Raw genomic sequence first — 26,454 nt, 5'->3', positions numbered from 1 at the left:
GAGTCCTTAGAGAAAGTGTCCATGGAATCCATAAGTTATTTACCTGATGGAGATTCAAATGGTTAATAGAACACAGACTGTTTTATTTAGTTATCAAGTGCTTTATGCTTTTTTATTAATTAAAAGCATGCATTCTGCTATGTTATTTTTCAGGAATTTAATTTAGACAGGGAAGTATTTTAAAATTATATTAGAACATGTCCAGTTCTCCCTGTCTAATGCATGCAAAATTCTGTTTTAATTAAAATCTGCTTTTTTGGAGGAGTGTTTGGAGTGACAAATTAAATAATCTGTCTGATCTTAGTTTGACCTCCATTTCGCTTCAGAATGAAACTGTTTTTATAACACCTTCTGTGAGCTTAACACTGGGCAGTGCAATATAGAGCAGCCCAGTCTGGTATACATTGCATAATGGTCCAAATTTGATCCAACCATGGAATTTATGGAAGAACAAGGACAATGACTTTCTGCAAGGAAACTCTTTCTCCTGCCTTTTTCTCTGCCTTAAGGAAATGTGATAGGTCATGAAAAAATCTGAAACTTTTTATGTCTCAGTGGATAAAATGGGTTTGCTTTTTTGATACTTCATCCTTTTGTTAGCCTTCTTCATAAATGAATGTGTTGCAGTGCCAACAATTTTAAAGTGAAGGCCATGTGAGACACAACTTGGCTCTTAATTTTGAAAAGGGAAAGCCTATAATTGGAACCAGCTGACATCTAACCCCTCTTTTATTCATGGGTATAATAAGCATGAAGCTGTGCCAAAATAGATGTGTTTAAATCCTACCTACGGGTGCCAGTCTGTGATTTCAACAGGAATCTGTAATCTGTGGAAGAGCTTTGTATATGCTGCTCTTCTCTTTCATTCTCTTGCTACTAGCTGAAGTGAACACCATCAACGAGAGCACTGAAATCCTTCACTTGAGCCCCGCTGTGACAACGGAGTACGTGGGTGAGAAACCAGGCAAGGCCGAGTTCTGCGACCGCTCCTGTGAGGAGCTGGGGTCGATGTTCACTGAGCTCACCGGCCTGCGCATCGTGGTGAACAACTTGGCTGACAACCTCCAGAAAGTGGTAGGTACCTGTGAGTCTGGAGGGCTGACGGAGGTCTGCTGTGCAGTGCTCTTTCCTTCCTTATTTTATGCTGGGGTATTTAATAGAAATTTCTGTATTGCATATGAACACCTGTTAGTATATCCAGGTAATGTAAAGAGTCTTTTCATTGAGACTAGTTTGGTAGTTCTTGAGTATAGCACTTTGATCAAGGCTTGGTTTTCACACACTGGGTTTAAAAGAGCACACACACACACACATGCCCTCATACGCAGAGGAAATCCTTCTACAGGTTTGGAAATTGAAAGCTAGCAATCCCAACCTTGCTTGCATACTGTTAAAGCCATTTTACCACGTTTACACCATTTATGAATACCTCAATAAGTGGTTGCATGGGGTACCTTAACTGCAGGTAAATGTATGGGACTTTTATAGTTGGAGTATGATGGCGATGTTTTGCTGAAGTCTGCCCCTCTTCTTATTCTGAATCACCTAATTATTTCTGAAGAAATTTTCTTAGTATGTCATATGTGTCAGGGCTGAAATCTTCTCACCTAAAGATGAGCTGTGTTAGAGTAAAGCAAAATGGCTAAGAGCAGATTTCTGTAAGTGTTGTGTGGCTGTGTTTGTACCATTCCTAGAAGAATTGCTATGCGGGACTGCAGTACTCAAGACCATCTTACTTACAGATATAAAACCAAATTTTTTGATGGAAGAATTTAGTCTGGTCGTATCTTAGTTTTGTCTATTTAAAACAGTTTGCTTATGAAATACACAGTTTGATTTCATTAAATTCATCTTCTAGTCTGAAGAGAACCAAATTATGTGGGAACTGATTGGGCCTAACAAAACAACGAAGAACCAGCCTGTTTGCTGGCAGGATGGTCGTGTCTTTGCAGATAATGAAAGCTGGATTGTGGATAGCTGCACCAAATGCATTTGCCAGGTAAGGTTTTGGAAATATTCTCTGCAGAAATGGAGTTCCTGCTCAACTGTCCGTGTCAGATCATATTTACTTACAGCTTGGCTCGACTTAATGATGTTTATAAAGTCTCCATGTCCATGATAGAATAAATCAAAACATTTCCACATGAAACTTCCCCAGATGCCCACCTTAATTTACCTCTCTGTGAGCATAAATCAGTAAATTGATTTCTTTGCCTTTAGGATTCCAAAATTGTGTGCAATCAAATCACCTGTCCAGCAGTTTCCTGTGCCGATCCAGTTTTTGTTGAAGGTGAATGCTGTCCAGTCTGCTCTCATTGTGAGTATTTGGCTGAGAAGAAAGATAGTCAGTCTTTGGCATTATTTAAAATAAATATTAGTGTTTTTGAAAGTTCAAAGCAAGTAAGATGTCAAGGCAGGTAAGATCAAATATAGAACTTGTGTGTATACAAAGATCATACAAAATAACTTGGGTGCTTGAAGTTACCCTCAGAAGGATTTGGTCTGTCTTCATTGATTATATTGGTTACTTAGAATTGTGGTGATAACCTGCTTAGCTACTTTGGGCATAAAATGTTAAAAGTATGCTTCTCCCCCATCATGTTTCACATTTTTTTTCCCATTCAGAGCATAGGGCATATGCTTACAATGTGCTCTTGATCATGTTCACCATTACGCAGCTTTCAAAGGTGGGGCCACATGTCACACTGACCTATATTCTGAAGCCAAAGGCAGTTTGGACTCAGGTTTTGGCTTGGTCCTTTCTAGAGACAAGATATTCTTCCTTCAAAGATCAGTGCTTTGTGCCAACATACTGCACACAAGTTCATGAAGATCCAGGATTCTTATTTCAACTAACCTCTCATTATATTACACCAGAATTCTGTGACATCAGTGGCAGCTTGGAAAAGCAAAATTAGGGAAGGAGAGATCTAAATGTTAAAGTACATGGTCTGCAGAAAAAGAGAAGAAAATATCTTCTAAATAGGATAATAGAGCAACTTTCAAAGCTAAGCACTTCTTTTTACCTTTTGCTCTGCAGCTGATGACAGTGAGGAGGGCTGGTCACCGTGGTCAGACTGGACAAAGTGCTCAGTTACCTGTGGCTCTGGGACACAGATGCGAGGAAGGTCGTGTGATGTCACCAGGAGTGCTTGCACAGGTCCGCACATCCAAACAAGGATGTGCAGCTTTAAAAAATGTGACCATCGCAGTAAGTAATAAATTTGTTCCATTTTAAAAGCTTCTTTGGACGTCTCAAAGCAATACCAAGTTTAGTTAGGACAGTATGTACTTGAGAAATCCTATATGCACAATTAAAGTAGCTGTCATTAGATTCTTTGCCAATTTTCCCCTCTCAAATATTCCTTCCTTTCCTGGCAATTTAATAGGTATGTACATTCTGGGCTTAGCTATGTTTAAAAAAAAAAGATGAGTGATCCTTTCTTTAAGCTTATGGACTAGAGTTTTTTGTTTGAACTCAGTTTGGAGATAACACTTAGTTTGTAAACATGATATTCAAGCTGTTTACATCTGCCATTCAATGATTGTTGGGCCATTCCATTAACTTACTAGGAATACAGTAATCATGGAAGATTTCTGAAAAATATCAAACTACTTTTATATTTAATGCACTTACAAGGATGATATTCCAGAAGTGTAGTTAATGCTATTGCAAGTTACCTGTGGTATCCAGGCTAATATAGTACCTAAAGCAATATAAAGCAGCTGAGACTGCTAGATGTCCAAATGTGCATTTTGAACAAGTGTTTGTTTCATTGGAAAAGTTTATTTTTAAGTAAAATATCTGCCATAATTGTTAGTCACACATTGGTTACTGAAATTCCTAAGAAAGCTGTTCTTCAGTACCTGGGCTTTGTAAGTGAAATGGTGGGAAAGAGATGGGACATTGATCAGATGTGGTGAGAGGCTTATTAGAAGGCTAGCCTCACAAATGAGTTTGTATCACTTCTGCAGGTGGGTTGTTTGCTTGAGTTGTGCTCTTTTCTCTGGCAGTACGTCAGGATGGTGGCTGGAGTCACTGGTCTCCCTGGTCTTCCTGTTCAGTTACCTGTGGAGTGGGAAACATCACCCGCATCCGCCTCTGCAATTCTCCTATTCCCCAGATGGGTGGGAAAAACTGTGTGGGAAATGGGCGTGAAACAGAGAAGTGTGAGAAGGCTCCGTGTCCAGGTGTGTCTGTGGTCTTGAATCAAAAGTAACACAATAATATTCCAGCTGAATTCCTTCTCTTTGTTCACATCTAAATGGCAGTGAATTTCCATGATGGAAAATAGTTTTATCTTATGAATGAAATAACACATAAGGGTGTTTTGAAAATGAAGGCAACAATGCAGTCAGAGGTTTTGTAAACCTTCCAAGTTATAATTTGGCTTTAAATACTAAGAGTTTGAGAAATTTCCTATTTACTGATATGTCTCTGCATATCAAAAATAAACACTTCCTTTCCAAAAGGAAGCTGTCTCTGTACTTGTTAGGAGTAGACATAGAATCCCTCAATAGTCAGGTTTCTTTGATATTTGTGAATACATTTTTTACCCATTCAACACAATTAATTGCTATTATAATTCTCTTATTCATCTACACTTTTAAACCTTTTTTAGAGACCTTTCATTCCATACACTTTCACTTTCCTTTCATATAATTTTTCCTCCTTTTTTTCTCTTTGCATATCTAGTGGGCATGGCAGACTGTTTTGAATTACTGGCCCAAAAATGCCTATGAAGCAGTTGGGTATTTTTCATTGGTTTGTTTCTGAAATATTGCTATCTCAGTGCAAACATCTGCCATCATTTTTATATGATGGCAGTACTGTACATAGTGTGGAACTGTCTCTAGTCAGGGATCTGATGAAGGATTGTCGTGATTGGCACCAGATGTCCCCACTTTATTGCTTGTGATTCTCTGCTCTTTTGCACATCTTAGTGAATGGCCAGTGGGGTCCTTGGTCTCCGTGGTCTGCCTGCACTGTCACCTGTGGAGGAGGAATTCGTGAGAGGTCTCGCCTCTGTAACAGTCCAGAGCCACAGTATGGAGGAAAGCCCTGTGTGGGAGACACCAAGCAGCATGATATGTGCAATAAACAGGATTGCCCAATTGGTTGGTGTTCATTCTTTACTCAGTCTGAGTAGCTATTATTGCTGTTATCTCTATAATGGGTAATTATGAAGTGACACTACAGGAATCTGTTAAGTATACCTTTGTTTCAGTAGACATTGTAGACATTCAGTAGAACATTGAACTATTTTGAGTGCTGTTTAGTGGGATTTTTTATATATTCGCAATACCAACTTTCTTGAACAAGTATGCCTTTCTTAAATAGGGATTGAATATGCTGTAATGTATTCAACTAGATGTAGCAAACTGTAATTTTTTCTTATTAAATCAATAGTAATTAGTCTTAAATGCACTGAAAACTCCTAACTTTTGGGGTTTCATAAGAGTCCATTGCATCAAATGTGATTTAAGCTAATGATCAGAGAATCCTGCTTTCTTAAATGAAGTTTAATGTGCCTTTTATGCTCCTTACTTAATTTTGTGTGTCTTTGCCAGATGGGTGCTTGTCAAATCCTTGCTTTCCTGGAGCAGAATGCAACAGTTACCCAGATGGGTCTTGGTCGTGTGGCGCATGCCCAGCAGGATACCTTGGCAATGGTACTTTCTGTGAGGATCTTGATGAGGTATTGGCTTTGTTTCCATTAACATCAGGAAATCACCATGAAAATTTCATTATTTGTGAATTACACAGCCATCTAATTGTTTTCTCCTTTTTTCTTTTTTTATCTGCAGTGTATAGCTGTGTCAGATGTTTGCTTTAAAGTGAATCAGGTCCATCGCTGTGTGAACACAAATCCGGGCTTCCACTGCTTGCCGTGTCCTCCACGCTATAAAGGAAGTCAGCCCTATGGAGTAGGGCTTGAAGTTGCCAAGACAGAGAAGCAAGTAAGTGATATTGAAGGGAATTTGATGGCTTTGATTAATTCTCATCTGAAATATCTTTGAATAATGGCATAAGATAAACTTGGGTACCAAACAAAAGTGGCTTGAAATAAGGGTACCAAACAAAAGTGGCTTGAAATAACTGACTGTTGTTTCAGAATATTCTTGTTTTGAGTAACAAAACACTGAATTTGGGATTGGCTTTTTTAAGAGTTTTTGTTTTTTTTGAAGGCATCTGCACAGTTGTACCAAATGAGCCTAATTCCAGGAGCAAACATTTCCCTGCTTTGCATTCCTTTCTCTGAGGTTAACATATCTGTTCTGGAGAATGGAAACTGAAGAATCAGGATTGTTTTTTCATAAGTATGACACTGTTAATTTCAGTGTTATCAGACACATGTCTGACGTTCTTACTGCCTAAATTCCGTTGGGCCAAAGCTTATCAGTGGTGAAGGACAGCAGGAAGTAGAAGTGAGGTTGAAGACTACAGTTTCCTAGAAAAGACAAAAAATGTTAAAGTGGAAGTCATTTGCCTTCTCCTTGTTACTGTTGAATCAATCTGTGGTTAGCTCAGCTTGTGAATTCTACATGTGAACCATCTGTGTAAGATTCTCAAATACTGTCAATGAAAAATATATAGTGTTAGAATATAGTGTTAAGGAAGAGGTAAAAAAAACTACATGAGGTGAATACAAGAATTACTTACGGTCTTTTTGATTTAAGAAAATAAGATAGTCCTTTTATACTGTCAGGCAAAACACTGAAGAAGAGAGGTGAGTACAACAATCTCCTTTCTGTTGCAGTTAATTTCTGGGGTTAATGACATCTGTAAGAAGGCAGATAAAGTTCTGAAATTGTTAACCACTTTAATTGCTTTTTAAATAATGTCCAATTTTTCCAGTGATTTGTTTTAATTATTTTCATTGTACATATTTGTTGGAGTTGTGAACTGAGAGAGCAGTATGATTTACTAACCACAATCAAAACAAAGTTCCTGTCTTCAGAGCTCTAAATAACTGGTCTGATTTTGACAAAGCTGAGGCACATACAGCTGGCTGTGATTATCAGGTTTCATTGAATGTGCTCCATCATTTATAGGTCTGTGAACCTGAGAATCCGTGCAAGGACAAGACACACAGCTGCCACAAGTCTGCAGAGTGCATCTATCTGGGCCATTTCAGTGATCCAATGTACAAATGTGAATGTAGGACAGGTTATGCTGGTGATGGCCGCATCTGTGGTGAGGATTCAGATTTGGATGGCTGGCCTAATAACAACTTGGTCTGTGCTGCCAATGCAACGTACCACTGTGTGAAGGTAGGTGAAAAAGGTTGATAAAAATGCTATGTGTTAACATTTTCACTTTTTTCTAAACAGATGTGAGTAACCCTTTAATTCATGAATCTGGTGGTTGCTTTCAGTAAGCTTTGACTGTTACAGTATGCTCGTTTTCTAGGAGATTCTGTGAATACACATTAAGTGAAATGTGGAATGTGTGACATGTGTATTCACTTAATCTGCTAAGATACAGTAAGGGATTCTCAAAATTAAATCCAGAGTCCTCTGCCTTGGATTTCTTCCTACTCAGAACACATGGACAATTGTGATGCTTGTGAATGGAGTTAGCACACTGAGCAGGAGTTGCCTAAAGCATGGGTGTGAGGCACAGAGCTAGTGAGAACCAAACAGGGATCTCGGGGCCCAGGCAAGTGTGAAATCCTACCTGCAGGGCTTGTAAAAAGACACTGACAGCCATGTAAGGGCTAGAGTTCAAAAAGCTGTCTTGGACTACCCTTCATTTTAAAGACTTAAGTGGACCACACACTGTGACAACTGGATTCAGAGCCTGAGATCATTTTTAACAATAGGAGCCTAAGAGAGGGGTGAATGTGACTAATTAGAGGCGTTCTCCTTATTGCAAAGGCTCACAGGAACAGGATGAGAGATTCAGCCTCTCTTGCCCTTCAGAGATGTGAAATCCCAACTCTCACCCTCTCAAGGGGAATCACCTGACCTGCCCACCCCCATTGGCTCTACATCTGGCAAATGCTACCTATTCAATCTTGCTGTGCGTTGTAGTGAACAATGAAATGTTACTACACCAATGAGTAAAAACAGCATCAGGGAGCCTAAAAACAGTGGCATGTAGGTTTAGTAGGTTGTGTTCACCAGATATGTTCCCTGGGACCTGGTTCTGTGCTCATCTGAAGCACACCAAGTCCTTCTTGGTTTCATGGCCTGAGGTTCCTTCCAGTGGGAATTGCTCAAAAATGGTAAGCAGCCTCCTTGTAGCTCTTGTCCTGATGCTTTACGAAACCAGACTGAAAGTTGTTCTACCAGTTTAACAATGGCTCAAATAGCTGAGGGGTGAAGGCACCCCCTGACAGGCAATTCCCTGGATCCTAGTTCTAAGTGGTGGCCTTGCTGATGGCTGAATGACAGGCACAATACAGAGGCGCATACACTGTTTGCTGCAGCAAATTAAGCAAGTGGGATGGAGGAGTTTTGACAGAGCAGAAGGCATGTGCAGGTATTCAGTTTTAAACGCCTACCTATGGGGCCACTGACAACACTGGATTACCTGCATATGATCATCATATCATATCACTTGAGGCAGAAGCTCAAGGGTCTTGCTAATTAGTCATGGCCGTAAGGGTAAGATTTTCTCTTCTGAGAAAATTTTCCCAGACCCGAAACATTTTTCTTTCTCCTTTTCTGTGTTAAAGTGATCTGCCTATAAATCTTCTTGAGGTTCTAGCAACTTCTGCAAAAAAAAAAAAAAAAAAAAAAAAGAAATGCAAAAATTACTGAGCTCTAGACTACTATAGTGGTTAAAACCAATACAGACCAAGAGACTAGGAAAGTTTGAAATCAGGCTGTTTGAGAGAATAAGTAACTTGTGTGAATCTGGGCTCTATCAGCCAAAGAGTTTCAGATATGCATGGAAATTTGGGCCTCAAATGTTGGTCTTTCTTCATCACTGCAATTGATGTCTGTTCATTGTAGATTCAGCCAACTTAGCTGTTGCACTTCATATATATTTCTTTCAGTTCCTGTCATCAGAATTTGCATGTGTTCACTCTCGATGTAACACAAAGCATTAGTTTTGGTTAAACACAACATGCTGAACCCATTCTGAAAAAACCATATTTCCAAAGATTGTTTAATGCTTTGTGTAATATGTGTTGGTCTAATAGATACAAGTACTTCATTAAGAGAACCTCTCCACCTGCCAAAAAACCCCCTAAATAATACCACAAATTTTCAGGCCCTTGTGTTCTTTACAAAATATCCTAGCTGAGTAATTTGATTTTAAAAAAACTTCTTTCCTTGAGCTGATAATGATTGAAAATTAACTTACTCTTGAGACTATTTTTTTTCATTATTTAAAAAAAGTTTTTGTATTACTAGTAACCAGTGTTGAGGTGAATAGTCAAGACTATTCACAGGCATTTGATAAAAAATTTTGGGGATTTGATATTTATCACAGTATTTCTAGTACTCTTTTTCTTAAATTGTCTGCACTATTAGAACAACTGAGATTTAAAACACCTTACTGTAATAGTTTTTTAGAGTATATGTTACAAAGGAGATATTTGTGCACTCTTTTGACAGATTCAGTTTTGGGTGAGGTAGATGTGGAATATGAGTAAAAATGAGAATAACAGAGTGTATTTTCATAGATGTATTTATTCATAGTAAGTGGTAGAGTTTAAGTGCATTTTAGCTGATTTTAGTATTTAAAAAAAAAAAAGCATATTAAAAGTTTGGCAAGCTATTTTACTTATTTTTCAGTGTAACTTAAGAATTGTTTATATAAAATAATCATTCTTTTCAAAGCTGTGTTACAAAATAAAGATATCTGTTTGACTTTTATTTTTAAAGCCATGGGAGTGCAAAGGTACTGTTTTGCAGAACAGTATAAAGACACTTTTTTCAAAATCCTTTCTTAGAGTGTTCCCCTTCATTGATGTGTAGTACTTTCCATTGCTGTGTAGTAACTTTCCATATGAACAGCTGTTTCTGAAGACCTTCTCTTGGCTTGGTGTTTTATTTTTCTGGCAACAAAACCTGGTGGTTTTTTCTGTAATCTTCAAACATATCTCATGAATTGTCTGCAAAAAGTTGGTGTAAGAGTGCATGTCTGTGCGTGTGGTGTGTTTGTTCTTTGCTAGTTCCCTCTAAAATTTACTAGAAATGTCACACTAATAGCAGCTGGGAAATAAAATGATTTGCAGCTGCATTTCACTTACTTTACAATATGAAAGCAGCAAATGAATTGGCAACAAAAAACCAGGCACTTTCAAAAGTACTTTGCTGATTGCTCTGGTTTTATAGTCTCTGGTGTACCATATCTACTCTTCTGCCCAGGCAAGTTATCCTGACATAATTTAAGCATAACGTATTGATTATTTCTTTTGGCCAGGATAACTGCCCTCTTCTGCCTAACTCTGGCCAAGAAGACTTTGATAAAGATGGCAAAGGAGATGCCTGTGATGAGGATGATGACAATGATGGTGTCGAAGATGACAAAGTAAGCTGACTGCAGTGTGTTTGACCTAAACATCTGATTTTAAAGAAAAGCATTACAATAGATGTGAACTTTATTGTTCAGAGCTTCAACTGAGTTTTTCTGCACTTCCTTCCCTGAATGATGGGTAGTGCAGAGTGAAGCTGTGTTCAGTCAAAGGAGAGTAGTACTGTGCAGAGCAAAGCAGCCTGGGAAACCCCAGGAACGATGTTCTCTGTATCAGTTCTGAGTTCAGTTATGTACGTGAAAACAGTTTAATGGAAAGTAGTTTTGGATTTTTTATATTGTAATGGGAGAATAACAAGTCTACTGTATTTGAAAAGCTGGTAAATATTATATATATGATGTTATTTTTATTCATTGTAACTTTTTTCTGAAACAACTATAAACACAGCCATTATCAAAGGAAAATGATGGGAGGAAAATACCTAGCCTGGTTTCTACTTTCCTTCAGATCCACCCAGAAGACAAATTAATTTACTTGCAGAGTCTAAAAGATAGCCACTTAGTCTAAAACTGTTGCCCTGTACAATCAACAAAAAGATAGAGGCACTTTGAGAGTTTGCTTCACCCTGGCTTTTCAGAACATGTTTAGGATGAGTGAATTGTTATTAGAATTTTACTGTTCCTCTTTGTTTCCTTCAGAGGCAACCTAGATGCCCTAGAGCTTCAGAAGGTTAAAGTTGGGTAAGAGCTGTGCTCATTTGGTCTCTATTTGGAAAACTTAAAAAAAAAAAAAGCAACAAAAATAATTTGATGAAGAAATAATATTTAGTATGAGTAGTTTTTGAAGCTAGAAATTGTTTTATGAACAGCATAAGATTTTGACTTGCCTCTATATGTTGCCATTGGCTATATGAAATGTATTTCTGGGGAATTTACAGTATTGTGCTAAAAAATTATTTCCTCTTAAATGTGAGGTTTTTTTATTTAGCAGAGAAAAAAGAAGTTTAAAGATTTTTTTCCTTATGACCTCCCTTCAGATTCCATGCCACTGACGTAGCCCTCACTTCTACTGTTTTGATTTTCTTTCTTTCTTCTTTGCATTTCACACTAAGTACTTTCTTGTGCATGTGAAAAAGTTCATGAGCAATTTGGGAATGTGTGAAACATAAGAATTATTTTTCTGGCAGACTTTTCAATTAAAATGATAGGAAATTTTCAAAATTCCATTTAAAGGTCTCAGGTAAAAATATTTTTGGCAAATGAGAGTATTTCATTTTAACATTTTTAAAAAACTTTACATTTTATTTTCTTGTTCAATAGAACACAATCAATAAAAATTCAATATTTGTTTAAATTGAAAAATCAACATATGTGATATAAACTTGAAAATATCCACAGTAGTTTGTTCCAAAGAAGTCAGATTAATAATTCTAGTTGTTTCTTTTTTGTTTTTCGAAAGTTATAAAATGCAGCAGAAGTTGACCTGATTTTGCAACATGTTCTGATTTTTTAAGTACATGTACCAGTGATACAGATCTGAGTACAGATCCAGTTCAAATGCCTGTTGCTCTCCCTGTGAGACAGGGAGCACAATTCACATGTTTTGTACAAAAGAGGCAGTTTTGTACAGGCTGGCCATCCTGTTACCACCAAGGCCTTCAGTACAGCTTGCCCATTGAAAAAATAGCGGATTAATATTTGGTTTTTGAATTCTGTCCAAGATGAACAGGAGTTGCCACTTCATAGTATGCTCTCATGAGTTGTGATTTACGTTGTGAAACCTATTTTTTTTCTTACTAGGACAATTGCCCTCTTCTGTTCAACCCTCGCCAGTTTGATTATGACAAGGACGAAGTTGGTGACCGCTGTGACAATTGCCCCTACGTGCACAACCCTGCTCAGATTGACACAGACAACAATGGGGAGGGTGACTCATGTGCTGTGGACATTGATGGAGATGGTATGATTGCACTTTTGAGAACTAGGTGCTTTTCCACAAGTGCACTTTGCTTTATGGCCAGTAAGATCAGCTACTTGCTTTTATAGGTGGAGTAAAATTGGGTCTAGCAGCTCAAAAATGTTGGACAAGACAGAAAAGGCTGAGGTTCATCTGCCCTGTGTAGTATGGTTGCCCATGCAGTCCCTAAATTACTACAATTAATATTACTAAAGAACAAATCACAGCACTTCTTTATCAGTGTAATCTTAAAAAAAAAAAATCATTCCTTCATTTGTGTTCCAAAGTAATTAGGGTCTAATATGACACTTCTGTTGAGTTTTGCTTTTCCATTTAGGGAGGGAAAAGAACATCAGAACATTCACAAGGTTAAGACAATATCCATAGTAAAGTAATCTGCTTTTCTATGTATGTATAAGTATAAAAAATCCACAGTAATCCAAATACACATTTTTTACTATGCCTTAAAATATTGTGCTTATTTCCTCCACCAGTATATTCCCATATAACCCCACTTTGATCAGAATAAGAATGGGGGAAAACCACTTAAATATTGTTCAAAAATCATATCCCTGTGTCATTTCAACTGTGTGAGGAGACAGAAATACTAAAAGTTGAAGAAATCTAGTTTTGGGTTTTCCTCAATGTTTTAAACATTTGAATGCTTATCGGACTTTAGGTTCTGAACATTTTGAAGATATTCTATCCTCCTTCTGACCATCAGGTTCCTTCTGACCATCAGGTTCATACTAGTGCTTGTGGTAGTTCTGCATTTGAAGAAAAATCCTAAATTCTTAAGACATAATCAGCCCTTATTTTTCCATTGGTAAATACATACAGAAAATTTTGTTGTAATAAGAAAATGGAATTGATACCATAATTTTTTTCTAATATTAGTTTTAACTATTTGTAGCAATGATGTTGTAGCAATCAGAAAGCTTGAGCCCCTTAAGAGCCTTGCTTCTTCACTGGTGATTCCTACAGTCTATGGTTGTCTGTGTTGTATCTTGTACTATTTTGATTTTTTCAATATTTTGTTGGTTTTTTTTCCCCTAGACATTTTTAATGAAAGAGATAATTGCCCTTACGTCTACAACACAGACCAGAGTGATACAGATGGTGATGGAGTTGGTGATCAGTGTGATAATTGTCCATTGATGCATAATCCAGACCAGGTAAATGAATTCAGTTTCCTTAGTGGTAACATCAAAACAAGGGCAGAGAAAAGACCACAGGAATTGCTATCAGTCCCTGTACTGAACAGCTGAAAAGTTGGATCCATATTGCTCACAATATGAGATTTTTACATCTCATATTGTGAGATCCCTTTGTATCAGATGAAAGGGAAGTACAGATTGCTTTAATCCATCTGCAAGTAAAGCCCTGCCCTGCAAGTATCCAGGGACCAGATCTTACCCGGTGATAGAAAATTAAGTTGTCATACTAGCTTGAGATTGTGCTTGTGTTTTTAGCACAGTTGTCATTGGGATATTTGTCACTACAGAAGCCCTTGAAGAGAAGTGTTGAGCAGTTAAGTACCATGCTGTACTTCTGTATTGAGTAAAAATAATAAAATTACTCTGTACAATTCTTTTTTTGGGGTAGACTGATGCAGATAATGACCTTGTTGGTGACCAGTGTGACAATAATGAGGACATAGACGAAGATGGCCACCAGAACAACCAGGATAACTGCCCTTACATCCCCAATGCTAACCAAGCTGACCACGATCAGGATGGTAAAGGAGATGCCTGTGACCCTGATGATGACAATGATGGTGTCCCAGATGACAGGGACAACTGCCGCCTCAGATACAACCCTGAGCAGGAGGACTCAGATGGTAAGAGCAAGGTCATATGAATTTCATTTAGTTCTTAGTGTCTGATTTTGATCTTGGAGTATTAACATCTGGTGAAGAGAGATTTCACATCAAACTGAGCTGCTTTTGACATCTGAGACACCAGGAATTAGATGGAACTGAACTGCTCAGTTTGGTCAAGGGTTAGAGCATTACGAAATGTCTTTGACAGGACTTCAAACATGCACATACTTAATTACAGGAGAAAACCTTTAAGAAATTTTTAAAAAAACCAAAACAATCCATGTTTTTTGTTAATATTCTTATTTTCACATTTAATTGAAATATTAAAAGTGTCAGAAAATATTTCAAATAGCTTGAAATACTAATGTCTTAAAAAATAAAAAGTAAGCTGTTTCACTTTCCATCTGAAAATTAAAATGAAAAAAGTGGTTTACTACGGTTTTGTTTTGAAAAACAGACTATTTTTTTCAGGATTTTTTAAGTCAATTGTTGTTTTTTTTAATTGACTTCTGAGCAGCTTTTCTCAAAATTGTTTTTATAGACTGCTTTAAATATGATGATGATATACATGTCGCAGTTTAAAAAGGGATACGTAATTGGCCTTTTTTTTTTTGGTAAAATGTTTTTGGTCACCTCAGACAGTACTTCTCTGTGCTTGGCATTATTTAAATAATGAAATAGTTTCACAATTACAGTTTTAATTTTGAAAATGTTTATGATCCTTTAAAAAACACCAAATATGTTTACAATAATGACCCTTGCAATAAATGCAGGTAAGCAATTTTTGTTCCAAGTTATACAACTTGCTGGAGCTGTTCCATGGCTGTGCTGTAGAAATTGAAAGCAGAATTTATTACCTACACAATATGTTTTTATGTACATTTAGAAAGATAAAATGCTGAGCCTTGTCTGATTTCCTGGTAAGACAACTGCTGTCAGGAGGAAGTTTCTGGTTGATAGTCAGTAGTAGCTCTTAATTTATATAACCTTTCAGTCCTATAATATTTGTCCAGGATATCTTTGTATTTGGTAGTCCCTGGAATAGCCCCTTAATTTCATAAATCCAGAATAAGGGTGACCCCAAGCTGAGATAGTTTAAGTTATCCATTACCTGGTTCTTGTAAAGGAAACTACATTGATGTATGGAGTAATGATTCAGAAGAGGCATATATTTAATCACTTTAGCCAGCTCATCACTGTCACTAGCAGCAGGTCCAACAGAAATCTGGGAAAAGGGTAAATAAAACCAAGAATTGCACGTACAGATGAGGCCCTGGAGAGAGCTGTTGGATGTGACTGGATAAACAAACACTTTCTAACTTTCCTTGACAGGGAATGAATGTTGTCAGCAGCAACTCACTACCAAATGAACATCAGCTGGACTTCTAGTGAATAATTAGATTCTTCTGTGAATTATCTCTTTGATTTGGCAAAGGAAACAAAATAGGAAATTAATTTCCTTTTCTCCAATGAGTGCTAAGACAAACAGGTGGAGGAACACACAGCTGGTCAGGATTTGGAGTTGTCTATGGCAGATATCCTGGGTGGAAAATGGGAGCATTTTACCACATATCTGAGCTACAGAGAGCCCTGAGACACTAGATGTTTCAATTTTCTCTAATTACTCTTTTCTTTTTGGCTGTTGCCTAAAACCCATTCTGCTTTCTGTCTGAAAGCTCCATACTTGGGTAATGCTGTGTTGGTTTGTCATGGTAATGTAGCTTTCCATTTTGCTGTGAAACATCTAGTAATAGGTCAGCATTGAATGAGTTGGTGTTAATTCCCATGTTCTTAGGGCAGTCATAAACACTGGGGGGAAAAAACCCAAAAAAGCAGGTGCTCTGTTATGTGAGGACAGAAACAAATTAGTTAGTTGGCAGCACTGGTTTTGCGTTAGTACCCAATTCAATATCCAGTGGTTTCTGTTGTAAAAGTTGGAGCCATTTGGGAATTTGTTTCTATGCTTGTCTAGTCAAGCTTTTCTACATTATTTTCAGGTCTTTCTGCTGTTGTATGCCATGGAATAATGGAGTCATTGACATGAGTTTTTTTAATAGATGCCTCCTTTCACTTCTTGCTATTTGAGGCAAGTCATGTCTCCTGGTGTCCATTAATATTATAGGTAAACTAAGAAAGGAAATAATTTTTAGCTTTTCTAGAATATTTAGTGCAGTAAAAGTGTTGAGCAGAAGCACAGCTATAGATGAGCTGTACTTTTTTGTTCTCTGAAAAACTTCCTGCAATCCATATAACAAAACTTAATTTTTTCATTCTTCTGAGGCTAGTCCTATTGGATGCAGTGCTGCCTTCTTTTCTCATGCATTTTTCTGAAGCACTGTTATTTAAAAGCCAGATTGTTTTACCTACAAGTGAAAGAGTGGCTAAGCATATTTTATTGCAACACTCTCCTCCCTTTCTTTTGGTGTAGAGGTGACATATCTGCAATCTGTGGCATCTTAGATGGGTTGTTGCAGAAAGAATCTTAAGACAGTGATAAGAGTCTGAAAAATAGTTTAATATGATCAAGAATATATAATATTTAGTAGTGTATGATATTTAGTGATGTGTGGAAGATTAAGATTTTAATGCTATTCTTTGAATTGACTTGCACTGCACAAATTAAAATGTGGTATTGTATCCACATCTGGAACAAATCAAACTGAAAATGTAATGCAAGCATTAGTGAATTACATCGACACAGCAAACTTCCAACTTTCCCACCCTGATTCCAAAGTGGTGTATAAACTGGGGCCAGATAAATTGCTAACAATTGCCTCTGCTTATTCATATTGCTTACAGGTGATGGCAGAGGTGATATTTGCAAAGATGACTTTGACAACGACAATGTTCCAGATATCTATGATGTGTGCCCTGAAAACAATGCCATCAGTGAAACTGATTTCAGAAAGTTCCAGATGGTCCCTCTGGACCCTAAGGGAACAGCACAGATTGATCCCAACTGGGTTATTCGCCACCAAGGCAAGGAGCTGGTGCAGACTGCTAACTCTGATCCTGGAATAGCTGTAGGTGAGTATCAGATGTAATCATCTTTGGAAAATTAACAAGCAATTCTGTGATAAGGAAAGAGGAAAAAAAGTAGATAAAATGATAGAAAAGGTTGGTAAAGGGGTACATAAATGCACCTTTTTGCTGCTGGAAACGTTGGATTAATGATGGAGGCAGTGTGTATGCCCAAAGTATATACAGCTCAATGCTGTCTGCATTTTTTGTCCATTCATCTCATCACTGACTATAACATAAATAAAATACTCAATTGAAAAAAAATTGTAAATATAGTGCCTGCTGTCTTCAATGCTCCTTGTAAGCCACTTATTTCTCTCCAGAAGCCTCCATGTAGGCAAGTGTAATCACCTCCTCTTCTACAGGTGAGGAAACAGGGAAATACCATTTATGCCTCCTGCCAAAATTCAGGCTGTAGCTGGGACTCTTGGGTGTGTGTAACTGGACCCAGCATTGTAACTCAGTGGTTTGTCCCTCTCGTCCTCCTCCAGGCTACGATGAGTTCAGCTCTGTTGACTTCAGCGGGACGTTCTACGTTAACACAGACCGTGACGATGACTACGCCGGCTTTGTTTTTGGCTACCAGTCCAGCAGTCGCTTTTACGTTCTGATGTGGAAGCAGGTCACTCAGACCTACTGGGAGGACAAACCCACCAGGGCTTACGGCTATTCTGGTGTGTCACTCAAAGTAGTGAATTCAACAACTGGTACTGGTGAGCACTTACGAAATGCTCTCTGGCACACAGGAAACACCCCTGGACAGGTGAGAGATTTAAAACTTTAGGCCAACAGTGCATGACTAATGTTTTAAAAATAAGGAATATTTTTTCAAAAATAATTCCCTCTCACACCTCAATTTTTGCAGTTGTTTATCAGTTTTTCTTCAATTCCCTTATTAGTAGTGTCAATAGTAACACATGCATTGCATTTTAAAGACAATCACATAAAAGGTAAGATGAGGTGTGATCAAAAGGAAAATGAGAGAGATGTCTCAGTTATGCAGGAATCCTTTGTTACTTCTGTATTGGCACTTGCTTCTTTGGTGTTCCAGCTGGTTTGAATTATACATGGTTTAGAGTACAGTGGCAGAAAAAGAGAAAAGATATTGAAAAAAGAGAGTAAAACAGCTGCAGTTCCAAATAGGGTCCAAGCATGGAAGAAACTTGTGCATTTTGGAAATTAGGTTAGTAGGGCTTCACTTGTGGATAGGAATTGACAGGACTGTCACTGAGAGGAAGTTTTCAAGTAGCAGCCACAGGCAGTAACATCTGTACAAGCTGCAGTTCCTCTCCCTCACTGGAGGCACTCATTCAGCATCAGCTCTGTCAGCCTGGTTGTGTGTATGTGCAAACCCAAAGCGTTCCAAAAGCATTTGGACAATACTCTTGGACACAAGATGTGACTCTTGGGCGTGGTCCTTTGCATGGCCAGGAGTTGGATTTGATGATCCTTGTGGGTCTCTTCCAATTTGGCCAATTCTGTGACGCCATAAGGGAAGTCAAGGTTCAATGCCGTAACAGTCTTCAGTGACTCTAGCTATGAAACTGCAGGTGAATAACTGATCAACACTTTAAGACAGAAATTTCCATTACTTTCACCCCATAAAAGAAGCCTTTTGATGATACAGTCAAATGTTAAACTATTTTTGGTTTCATACCCTGCAGAAAATAAGCTTTGGCAGTTACAGTGGTAGATGTGGAGTTACTGGGGCATGGTGTGTTTCTAATAAAGCATTTGTATTCCTACTGTAGGTGCGTACTTTGTGGCATGATCCCAAGAACATTGGCTGGAAAGATTATACTGCTTACAGGTGGCACTTGATTCATAGGCCTAAAACAGGATTAATAAAGTAAGAAATATTTCTGTACCTCTACATTTTCTAGTAGCAATGCTTTTGTCGCTGTTGATTTGAAAGCTATGTTATCAGTTTCATTGTTGTTTCTGATAATTGTTACTTGTGTGACAGTTTGTCCAACATTTTGGGAACATTTTATTATCTTCAGAATAATTTACTTTTCTTTTCAGATGTATTTAATTTAATCTGGATGGTTCAATATTTACATCAGCTAAATACTCTTAAATTAAAGAAAAAAACATAGGCCTCTTTCTCAATAGCTTTTCTGTAAGGAGACCAAAAATTCCTGAGCAAAACTCAAAGCAAGATTAGAACATGAGATTGCTCCCCAGCCTGAGGAATTTCAGTGAATGAAAATAATTATAAACATGAGCATTGCCTCAGGGAAGTAGGCCAAGGGCCTGTCTACTTCAGCATCCTGTCTCCCGTAGTGGCTTACACAAGACACTGCAGAGGTGGCCATGAGCACATCTGTAATGCACACAGGGAGATGTGGCAAATGACTTTCTGTATAGCCCAGCTGTTTAGCTGATGTTCCAAAGACTGAGGATTAACTGCCCATGTCAGTTTTATCTTCTGCTAACTACTGGAACTGTAATGGATATTTTTCATGGGGTAGAGTCAGACCTTACCTCCAAAGGTCTTTCTTGGGCTTATGTGCAGGAGGTTTTCATTTGTCTGTGAAAGACAAAGTGTAGACAAATTAGGATAGACTAAGTTACCTGATTTTTGTAAAGAGAGTTTCTTTATGCTTCAGTGTGTTGCAGTACAAAGCATTGACTGATAAAGGTCAAAAAGAAACTTAATTTTTTTCCTTCATGTTGCTGTTACCTGTAACTTCCTTTACAGAATCTACATAGTGTCAGACAAAAGATGTTACCACTGGTGTCACATTAGATAAATCTAGCATGGCAAATTCTGTGACTTGGGGCATTAAATTCCTTCATATGTTAGGGTGTTCTGATATAAAATGAATTAATTATTTTTTTCACTAATGAAGTTGTGAAACAATTTATTTGTACAGAAATATCAACTCCATATGAACATGATAAGAGCTATGTAATTTTTTTGATGGGTTGAATGAACTATTAAACTCTTTCCATATGTTTTGCGTTCTCAGTATTTTGAGAATTATATTAAATAGGATTACATGAACTTGAAAATCTGTCATTTTTTTTACTGTTCTTTTCACCATCCATTAAATACTGATCTCAGGGAGCAGTTCCATAATTGTCTTTGTGCACTTTTCAGGGAAAAGAACACTTTATTACAAGTGCTGGACATGTATTTCTGTCTAAACAGAAATCTGCCCCTACCTAACTGCTGAGTTCTAGGAAGCTCCTCAAGTGTTGTCATCCTCATGTGAAGCCATCTTGCTGTATATAACTAATGTATTGTCAGTTGAAGAAGGACAGTAATCCCTGACTCCAAAAGCTAGTTTAATTAATAAACTATAGAGTAATTTCTCATTTGGCCAAGGAGACTGAGAGCCTAAAAATCTAGACTATCTCAAGGTCTCCCAGGAGAAGCAGAGGATCCAAGTTTGTGGAAATGCAGTCTCTGATAAAGAAAGAAAATGAAGTGCTGACTTTCGAGGTCTTTTGTCTCCAGGGTCCATGCCTGGAAGACTAAAAAAAACCCAAAAAAACCAAGTTCTTCTTTTCCAATTTATGATTAGTCTATCTTTTTGTGTCCAAATCCTTCCAGCTTTCATTAAGCTCTTAAAATGCTTGAAATTGAGTTTCAGCATTTTGAATGCTGAAATGAGTCTCCATTTAATGCTTTGTTTGAATCTAAAGGGATGGTTCTTCCAATTTCTCATGCTGGCCTTGCACCTAAAGATAAATAAATCAGCTGTTCACACAGCTGCAAAGACAGCTTTGTTCAGTGATGTGACAAGGAAGGCCGTGTGCTAACCCCTGAGTTCACTGGGACAGGGGCTTATCAGTGAATGCTAGTACATGACATAGTTCATTCCAGGAGACATGACTGTTCTAAATAAAGAACTGGGAAATCTTTTGCAGATGGTGTGCATGAAAACACTAAAGGAGCAGTCCCACAGCTTCTGATTAATGTGTTATGGCTGCCAGCCACGTGGGTGTGAGATAGAGATGAGAACTGATCCCTACAATGAGGTTGGGTTTTCTGGTGCCTTGATAAAATTAATTCTGTTCCAGGTTTTACAGACTGTTACCAGCTCGTACACTGGATACTGTATTATCCTCTTTGTTTAATTTATGTTCTTCTTTACAGAGTTCTGGTTTATGAAGGGAAACAAGTCATGGTGGATTCTGGACCAATCTATGATACAACTTTTGCTGGTGGACGATTAGGTCTTTTTGTCTTCTCTCAAGAGATGGTCTATTTCTCTGACCTCAAATATGAATGCAGAGGTTAGTTACAAAAAATGTCTGGGAGCCTTTCATAACTTTTGGAACAAGCAAAAAGTGTCTAAATGAAAAGCATCCTGTAAATGAAAAGCAATCTGTAATATCATAGCATGGCAAAGACCTTTGGTGAAATGCCATGAATGCCCCTTGCCCGTAGAATAATCTCAATTTGAATAATAAACCCCAGATGTTTAATACTATCCACCTGGAAAAAATGAGGTAGAAATTTCTGAGAAAGACTTGCTTAGAATTCTCTCTATATATCCACTGTCCTCTGTAGGCTATTTCAGTATGACCTGCAGGCAGAAAGATACTTCTGGATCACCCCTCTTTCAAGAGGCATGGAAAAGAGAGCAGATATCTTTAATGAGCATGTCTGTTGGTAATGCCTTGTCTGAAACGTTTTGAAATACAGATAATGCTTTTCCAGGTTTTCTTGTATTATTTTGTGCAGCTATATACATAGCTGCACATACACATGCTTGTCTCTTTATGTAGGCACATGTGGTTTTATATAAATGTCCTCCCATTTGCAGGAAAATGAAGAACAGAAAGTGTTGTGCTGCATCTCTTAAGTGTATCATGGTGGAAATCTTTTTTGATTGACTTCCTAACCAAAAAGCCCCCAATCACAATTAATATATTTTTTCCATTTCTTTCAGATGCTTGAGCAGTGGTTGCTGCATTACCAGCAAAGTACTGTAGATGCTATGCAACCCAGACACCTCAGTATGCCCTGGTACTCCCAGTTTCTGTTTTTGTGTGCCTCCTGTCCTCTCTCCTCATGCTCCACTCTCCAGGATCCTCCCAGCTGCCAGGAGTGCTTCAGCCACCCTTCCACCCAAGTGCCTTCTCACAGCCAGGACTAATGAAACCTAAACGTGAACGTCGGACCCACCACTGAAGCAAAAGCAGATTGATAAATTACAACACTTTTGTAGAGTGAAAACTTAGCAAAACGTGCTTGTTTGTTTACTTGTCTTTTTTAAAGAATGACGTTTACATATAAAAATGTAATTACTTAATGTATTTATATATATGGAGAAAAAGAGGGGGGATGATGATTGTCAGTTGTTATGTTTAAGTGAGGAAAAATGTGTCTTAATTTTTTGGGTGCATGGTTGACACTTCCTAGCTCTGATCAAGACTGGACTTCAGTAACACAGAGCTTCTGGGTCTAATTTTAGCAGAGTAATGGAGAGCCCCACCAACAGTGAAAATTACTTTGGCTGTTAAAGATCAATTTTAAACATTGCTTGATTCAAAAAGGTGCTTAGTTGATAAGGATGCTCTTAGTAACACTCTTTAAAATTAATATTGGTAAAAGTGTCAAATTTCCAACCTAAAGCATTCTTTAGTAGGGGCTTTATTTAGGCCAAACAGAATTGAACTAGAAACTCTCATGTGGGAGAAAGGGAAGATTCATTTAAACATCTGAAGCTATCACTATTGTCTGACTTCCAAAAAATTATTTCCAGTTGCCCTGTTTTCATCATATTCTGCATTGCCTTGTAATAAAGAATATACCGTGACTATGTGGAGCAAAATGAACCTGAACCACTTTTCCACCTCTGCTGCAAAAAGCACTTTGACATCCTGAATCCTGATGTGGGTTTTTGAAAAGGTGGCAACGCTGCCATTACTTAATTTGGTAACATATGAATTTAAGGTTCCATTTATAAATATTTTGTTAGTAATTAATGTGATTATCACACCAAGCTACCTTCTCTGATAATTGATTTTAAAACATATAATCCATCAATAATACATTCACAAATAATGGTATTTTAAAGCTAATTTTGAAAGCATATCACAATATGTAGATATTGTCAAAGCATGGCCTACACTTAAGTATGGTTCCATGGGTTTTAGTCATGTATACTTTAAAGTTAAATGAATAATAATGATAAGGAATTTACAAATGGAACCTTAATATATATCCTAATTTTAATATTTTTATATTGTTACCTATGTCTGCTGTATATAGCACTTCTTAAATAACGCCGAAGGGGTACCAGTGTTTATTCTAAACAGATACAACAGTTACTCAGATAAACAATAGTATAGACATGTTTAACATTTTTGTTTTGTTTAAGATGTATGAGTATGTTCACAAAAAGAACACAGGCTGGTGTAATTTTATTCATAGATGCGATACCTGATGGAAGAATACAGTACCTCTGTCTTCTTCTAGGGCACAGTGAGCTAAATGTTGAATCAACTTTTTCTCCTTTGAAATAGATTTTGTGGCTACATTCATTAGAAAGGAATCAACAGTTACTGGCTTTATTGCACATTTTATAGTATTCATATTATCAAATATTTTTTTATTTTATTTCAGTTTGTTCTGTTGCTGGTTTTTCTTTTGGATTTTTTGTTGTTTTCACAAATCCTCTTCATGAGGTTTTAAATATTTCAGTTTCTTTTTGGTGTTTCAAATGGCATCCCCAGTTTCCAAGTGGAAGGGAGGATGACTTCATTAAATATGAGTAGTGATTGTGTAGGGTTTGTTTTGTCAGACAGAGACATCAGTTTAGGGATGAAGATGTTAATATTTGGACTGTATCATAATTTTCCTATTCTATGTAAATTATTTATGATGGGTTTTTAAAATTTCTTTTTCTTTTTTTTTCCTTGCAATGTGTGTGAGAGTGAGACTGATGAAATTTCATTTTGTTTTGCCAAAGATTGTAAATAATTATTTATTTGTTTACAAGGACAGACATTTATCAATTGGCGTCCTGATTAATTTAGTCAGATCCTCATTTTTATATATATATTTTAAGAAATTAGTAATAGGAAATAAACTGTAAAAAGGTTTTATAATCCAAAATCTCTTTACCTTTTTTATAGTTACAGTTTTTCTTTAAAGAAAATGTTCCATATTGCTAAGCCCTTAGCTAAGCCTCTTGCCTTGCTGGAAACCAGTTCATTTCAAGCAAACCAAGAAATCTCTTGCTTTGCTAAAAAATCACTAACTGTCTTAAGTTTGTAAACAGCAGGTTTCCTAGGATCTCTGACAAGACATCATTCCCCATGAAGTCTTTATCTGGCAAACAATCACAAATTTTATTTATAGCGTTGTGAATGAGAAATTTTGGTCCTGCTTCTCTGTATTGTGTCTTGGCCCATATGTTTGAACAAATATATCTTATTTTGCAACTGCTGCTTCTCTGAGTCCCATCTGAGTCATTGGGATTCGTTGGTGTGTGGGGATTGCCTTCCTGCTGGAGAATTTCAGGAACCAATGAATCATCACAAACCAAAGAGAATAAAATACAAGAAAATAATAATAATTCTTAGCATGCGACATCTTTCCTATGAATATAAACAACTCACAGGGAGGGGAATTTGAATTGCATTAGGAAAAATAAGAATGCCGAGCATGTCAAATGCTAGTTTTGAACTATGAACACTAGTTCTAACTTTTATTGGCCTTACAAATATCCCAACTATTTGGTTTCCTTGGCTTTTGATTCCCCTGAGAGTACTTGAAACATTACACAAGAAAGCCATGTAGCCTTCAGTACGTTTCTTTGTAAGTCCTTTAAAACGATACAAATATTCAGTCTTGTAGGCATCTGCTAGGACATCAATTATTGACATTATTTAGCTAATAGAGTGTGATCAAGAACTCATTCTCCACTTTCTCAAGAGTTTTGTAAGCTCTCTGGTATGGATCTTCATGAGAGTTTTGAACATGAGCACTTATTTATGATTCTGTTGGGAAAAAAATCAATTCATGGCACCAAAAAACCACCCATAAAACTAACGACAGGGAAATAAAATGACAGGAAATGTGTGAAAACATAACAGCAGCACTTTAGCACTAATACAGGGTCTCTCAGAAAAACAGAAGGAAGGACCAAAAAAAGCAAAATTTCTGGGAATGAGCAGGTTCACCTAAAGCGGTGGCATCCTCTGACCTGTGTCCATTGGTCTAGCCACCTTTTTTAAGGCTTTTGAATGTACTCGGAAGTATTTGCATAATCTGTTAAAAATACATATTTAAAAATTATACAGTGTCTGTACATTCTGGTTCCCAAAAAGAGATGGGTATGGAAGAAGGTCTGAAATTCCTGTGGAGAGGCTGTTTTTTCTCACAAGGGGAAGCTGAGTAGAGCAGGTGAGGATTCTGCCACTAATATATGAGTAATACTAGGCAGAATTTTTTTCACTTCCCTGGGCATCATGTTCCCACCTACTAAAATTTAGTGATATATTTCCTTACCTTTAAAATACTTGTTATATCTTGTGTGTATCTAACTGGTTTTGGGTCAGGAAAAACAGGAAATCATGAAATCCTGAAACCCTCCTAAAATTAAGTTTTGATGAGACTTCTTGACCCCTTCTAAAATGTGGGTGTTTTGGATAAACTTTGGATAAGCCACTGAATCCTGAAAAGTTAAGATGAACTCACAATATTTAAGGATTTGTCCGTTATAAGAGAAGCAAATTTGCCATGGTTTCTTCCAGAAAGGAAAAAATTCCACCCAAGGATTATACCTGGGATTTTGCATTCAGGCAGCACAAATAATATATCATGAATACTAACATACGTGTGTACTCCCTGCTGGCCACACGACGGGACAGGATCTGCGCAGACTGTCATGGTCAGAGGGCCAAACCCTCATCTTGGTCAGCTCAGTGGGAGTTTTGCTTGAGTGATAGCTGGATGAGATTCAGTCTTTGGTTTGTGCTGCAGACATCCACAGAGCAAGAGCTCTAATGCTTGCATGGGAACATCTGCCCTCTAAAGCCACTTGAAAAAAATTATAACTATGTAATAACTTGGCACAGCATTGTTTCCATTGTGGAGAAGACCACCCTTGTAGATGAGGAAGGGGGGCTTTGAAGGAAAAGAAACCTGGTGCTGATTAAACCAAAGGTTCTTCTAATCTATTATCCTGCTTCTTGAAAGATGCCTATATCAAATTCACTAGAAGAAGGTGTCAAGTATTTATCATTAAAAAC

The 26,454-nt window shown here is 37.4% G+C and overlaps 1 protein-coding gene across 1 annotated transcript in view; it reads left to right on the top strand.

The window, feature by feature from the left end:
* Positions 1-24,607, top strand: part of THBS2 (thrombospondin 2) — a 31,226-nt gene extending 6,619 nt beyond the window's left edge. Inside the window, exons 4-21 of the mRNA XM_058021329.1 lie at positions 881-1,074; positions 1,859-1,999; positions 2,221-2,317; positions 3,041-3,211; positions 4,015-4,191; positions 4,945-5,118; positions 5,572-5,699; positions 5,809-5,961; positions 7,057-7,275; positions 10,385-10,492; positions 12,236-12,395; positions 13,449-13,567; positions 13,998-14,232; positions 17,014-17,241; positions 17,727-17,998; positions 18,987-19,084; positions 21,344-21,483; positions 22,143-24,607. Of these exons, the coding sequence (XP_057877312.1) occupies positions 881-1,074; positions 1,859-1,999; positions 2,221-2,317; positions 3,041-3,211; positions 4,015-4,191; positions 4,945-5,118; positions 5,572-5,699; positions 5,809-5,961; positions 7,057-7,275; positions 10,385-10,492; positions 12,236-12,395; positions 13,449-13,567; positions 13,998-14,232; positions 17,014-17,241; positions 17,727-17,998; positions 18,987-19,084; positions 21,344-21,483; positions 22,143-22,150 (2,822 nt within the window). The 3' untranslated portion in view covers positions 22,151-24,607. The remainder of the gene's footprint in view (positions 1-880; positions 1,075-1,858; positions 2,000-2,220; positions 2,318-3,040; positions 3,212-4,014; positions 4,192-4,944; positions 5,119-5,571; positions 5,700-5,808; positions 5,962-7,056; positions 7,276-10,384; positions 10,493-12,235; positions 12,396-13,448; positions 13,568-13,997; positions 14,233-17,013; positions 17,242-17,726; positions 17,999-18,986; positions 19,085-21,343; positions 21,484-22,142) is intronic.
* Positions 24,608-26,454: the final 1,847 nt, after the last annotated feature.

Source organism: Melospiza georgiana, chromosome 3, assembly GCF_028018845.1.
Source record: "Melospiza georgiana isolate bMelGeo1 chromosome 3, bMelGeo1.pri, whole genome shotgun sequence".
Classification (NCBI taxonomy): domain Eukaryota; kingdom Metazoa; phylum Chordata; class Aves; order Passeriformes; family Passerellidae; genus Melospiza; species Melospiza georgiana.
Note: the sequence above shows the minus strand (reverse complement) of the source record. Positions and strands in the feature narration are given on the sequence as shown.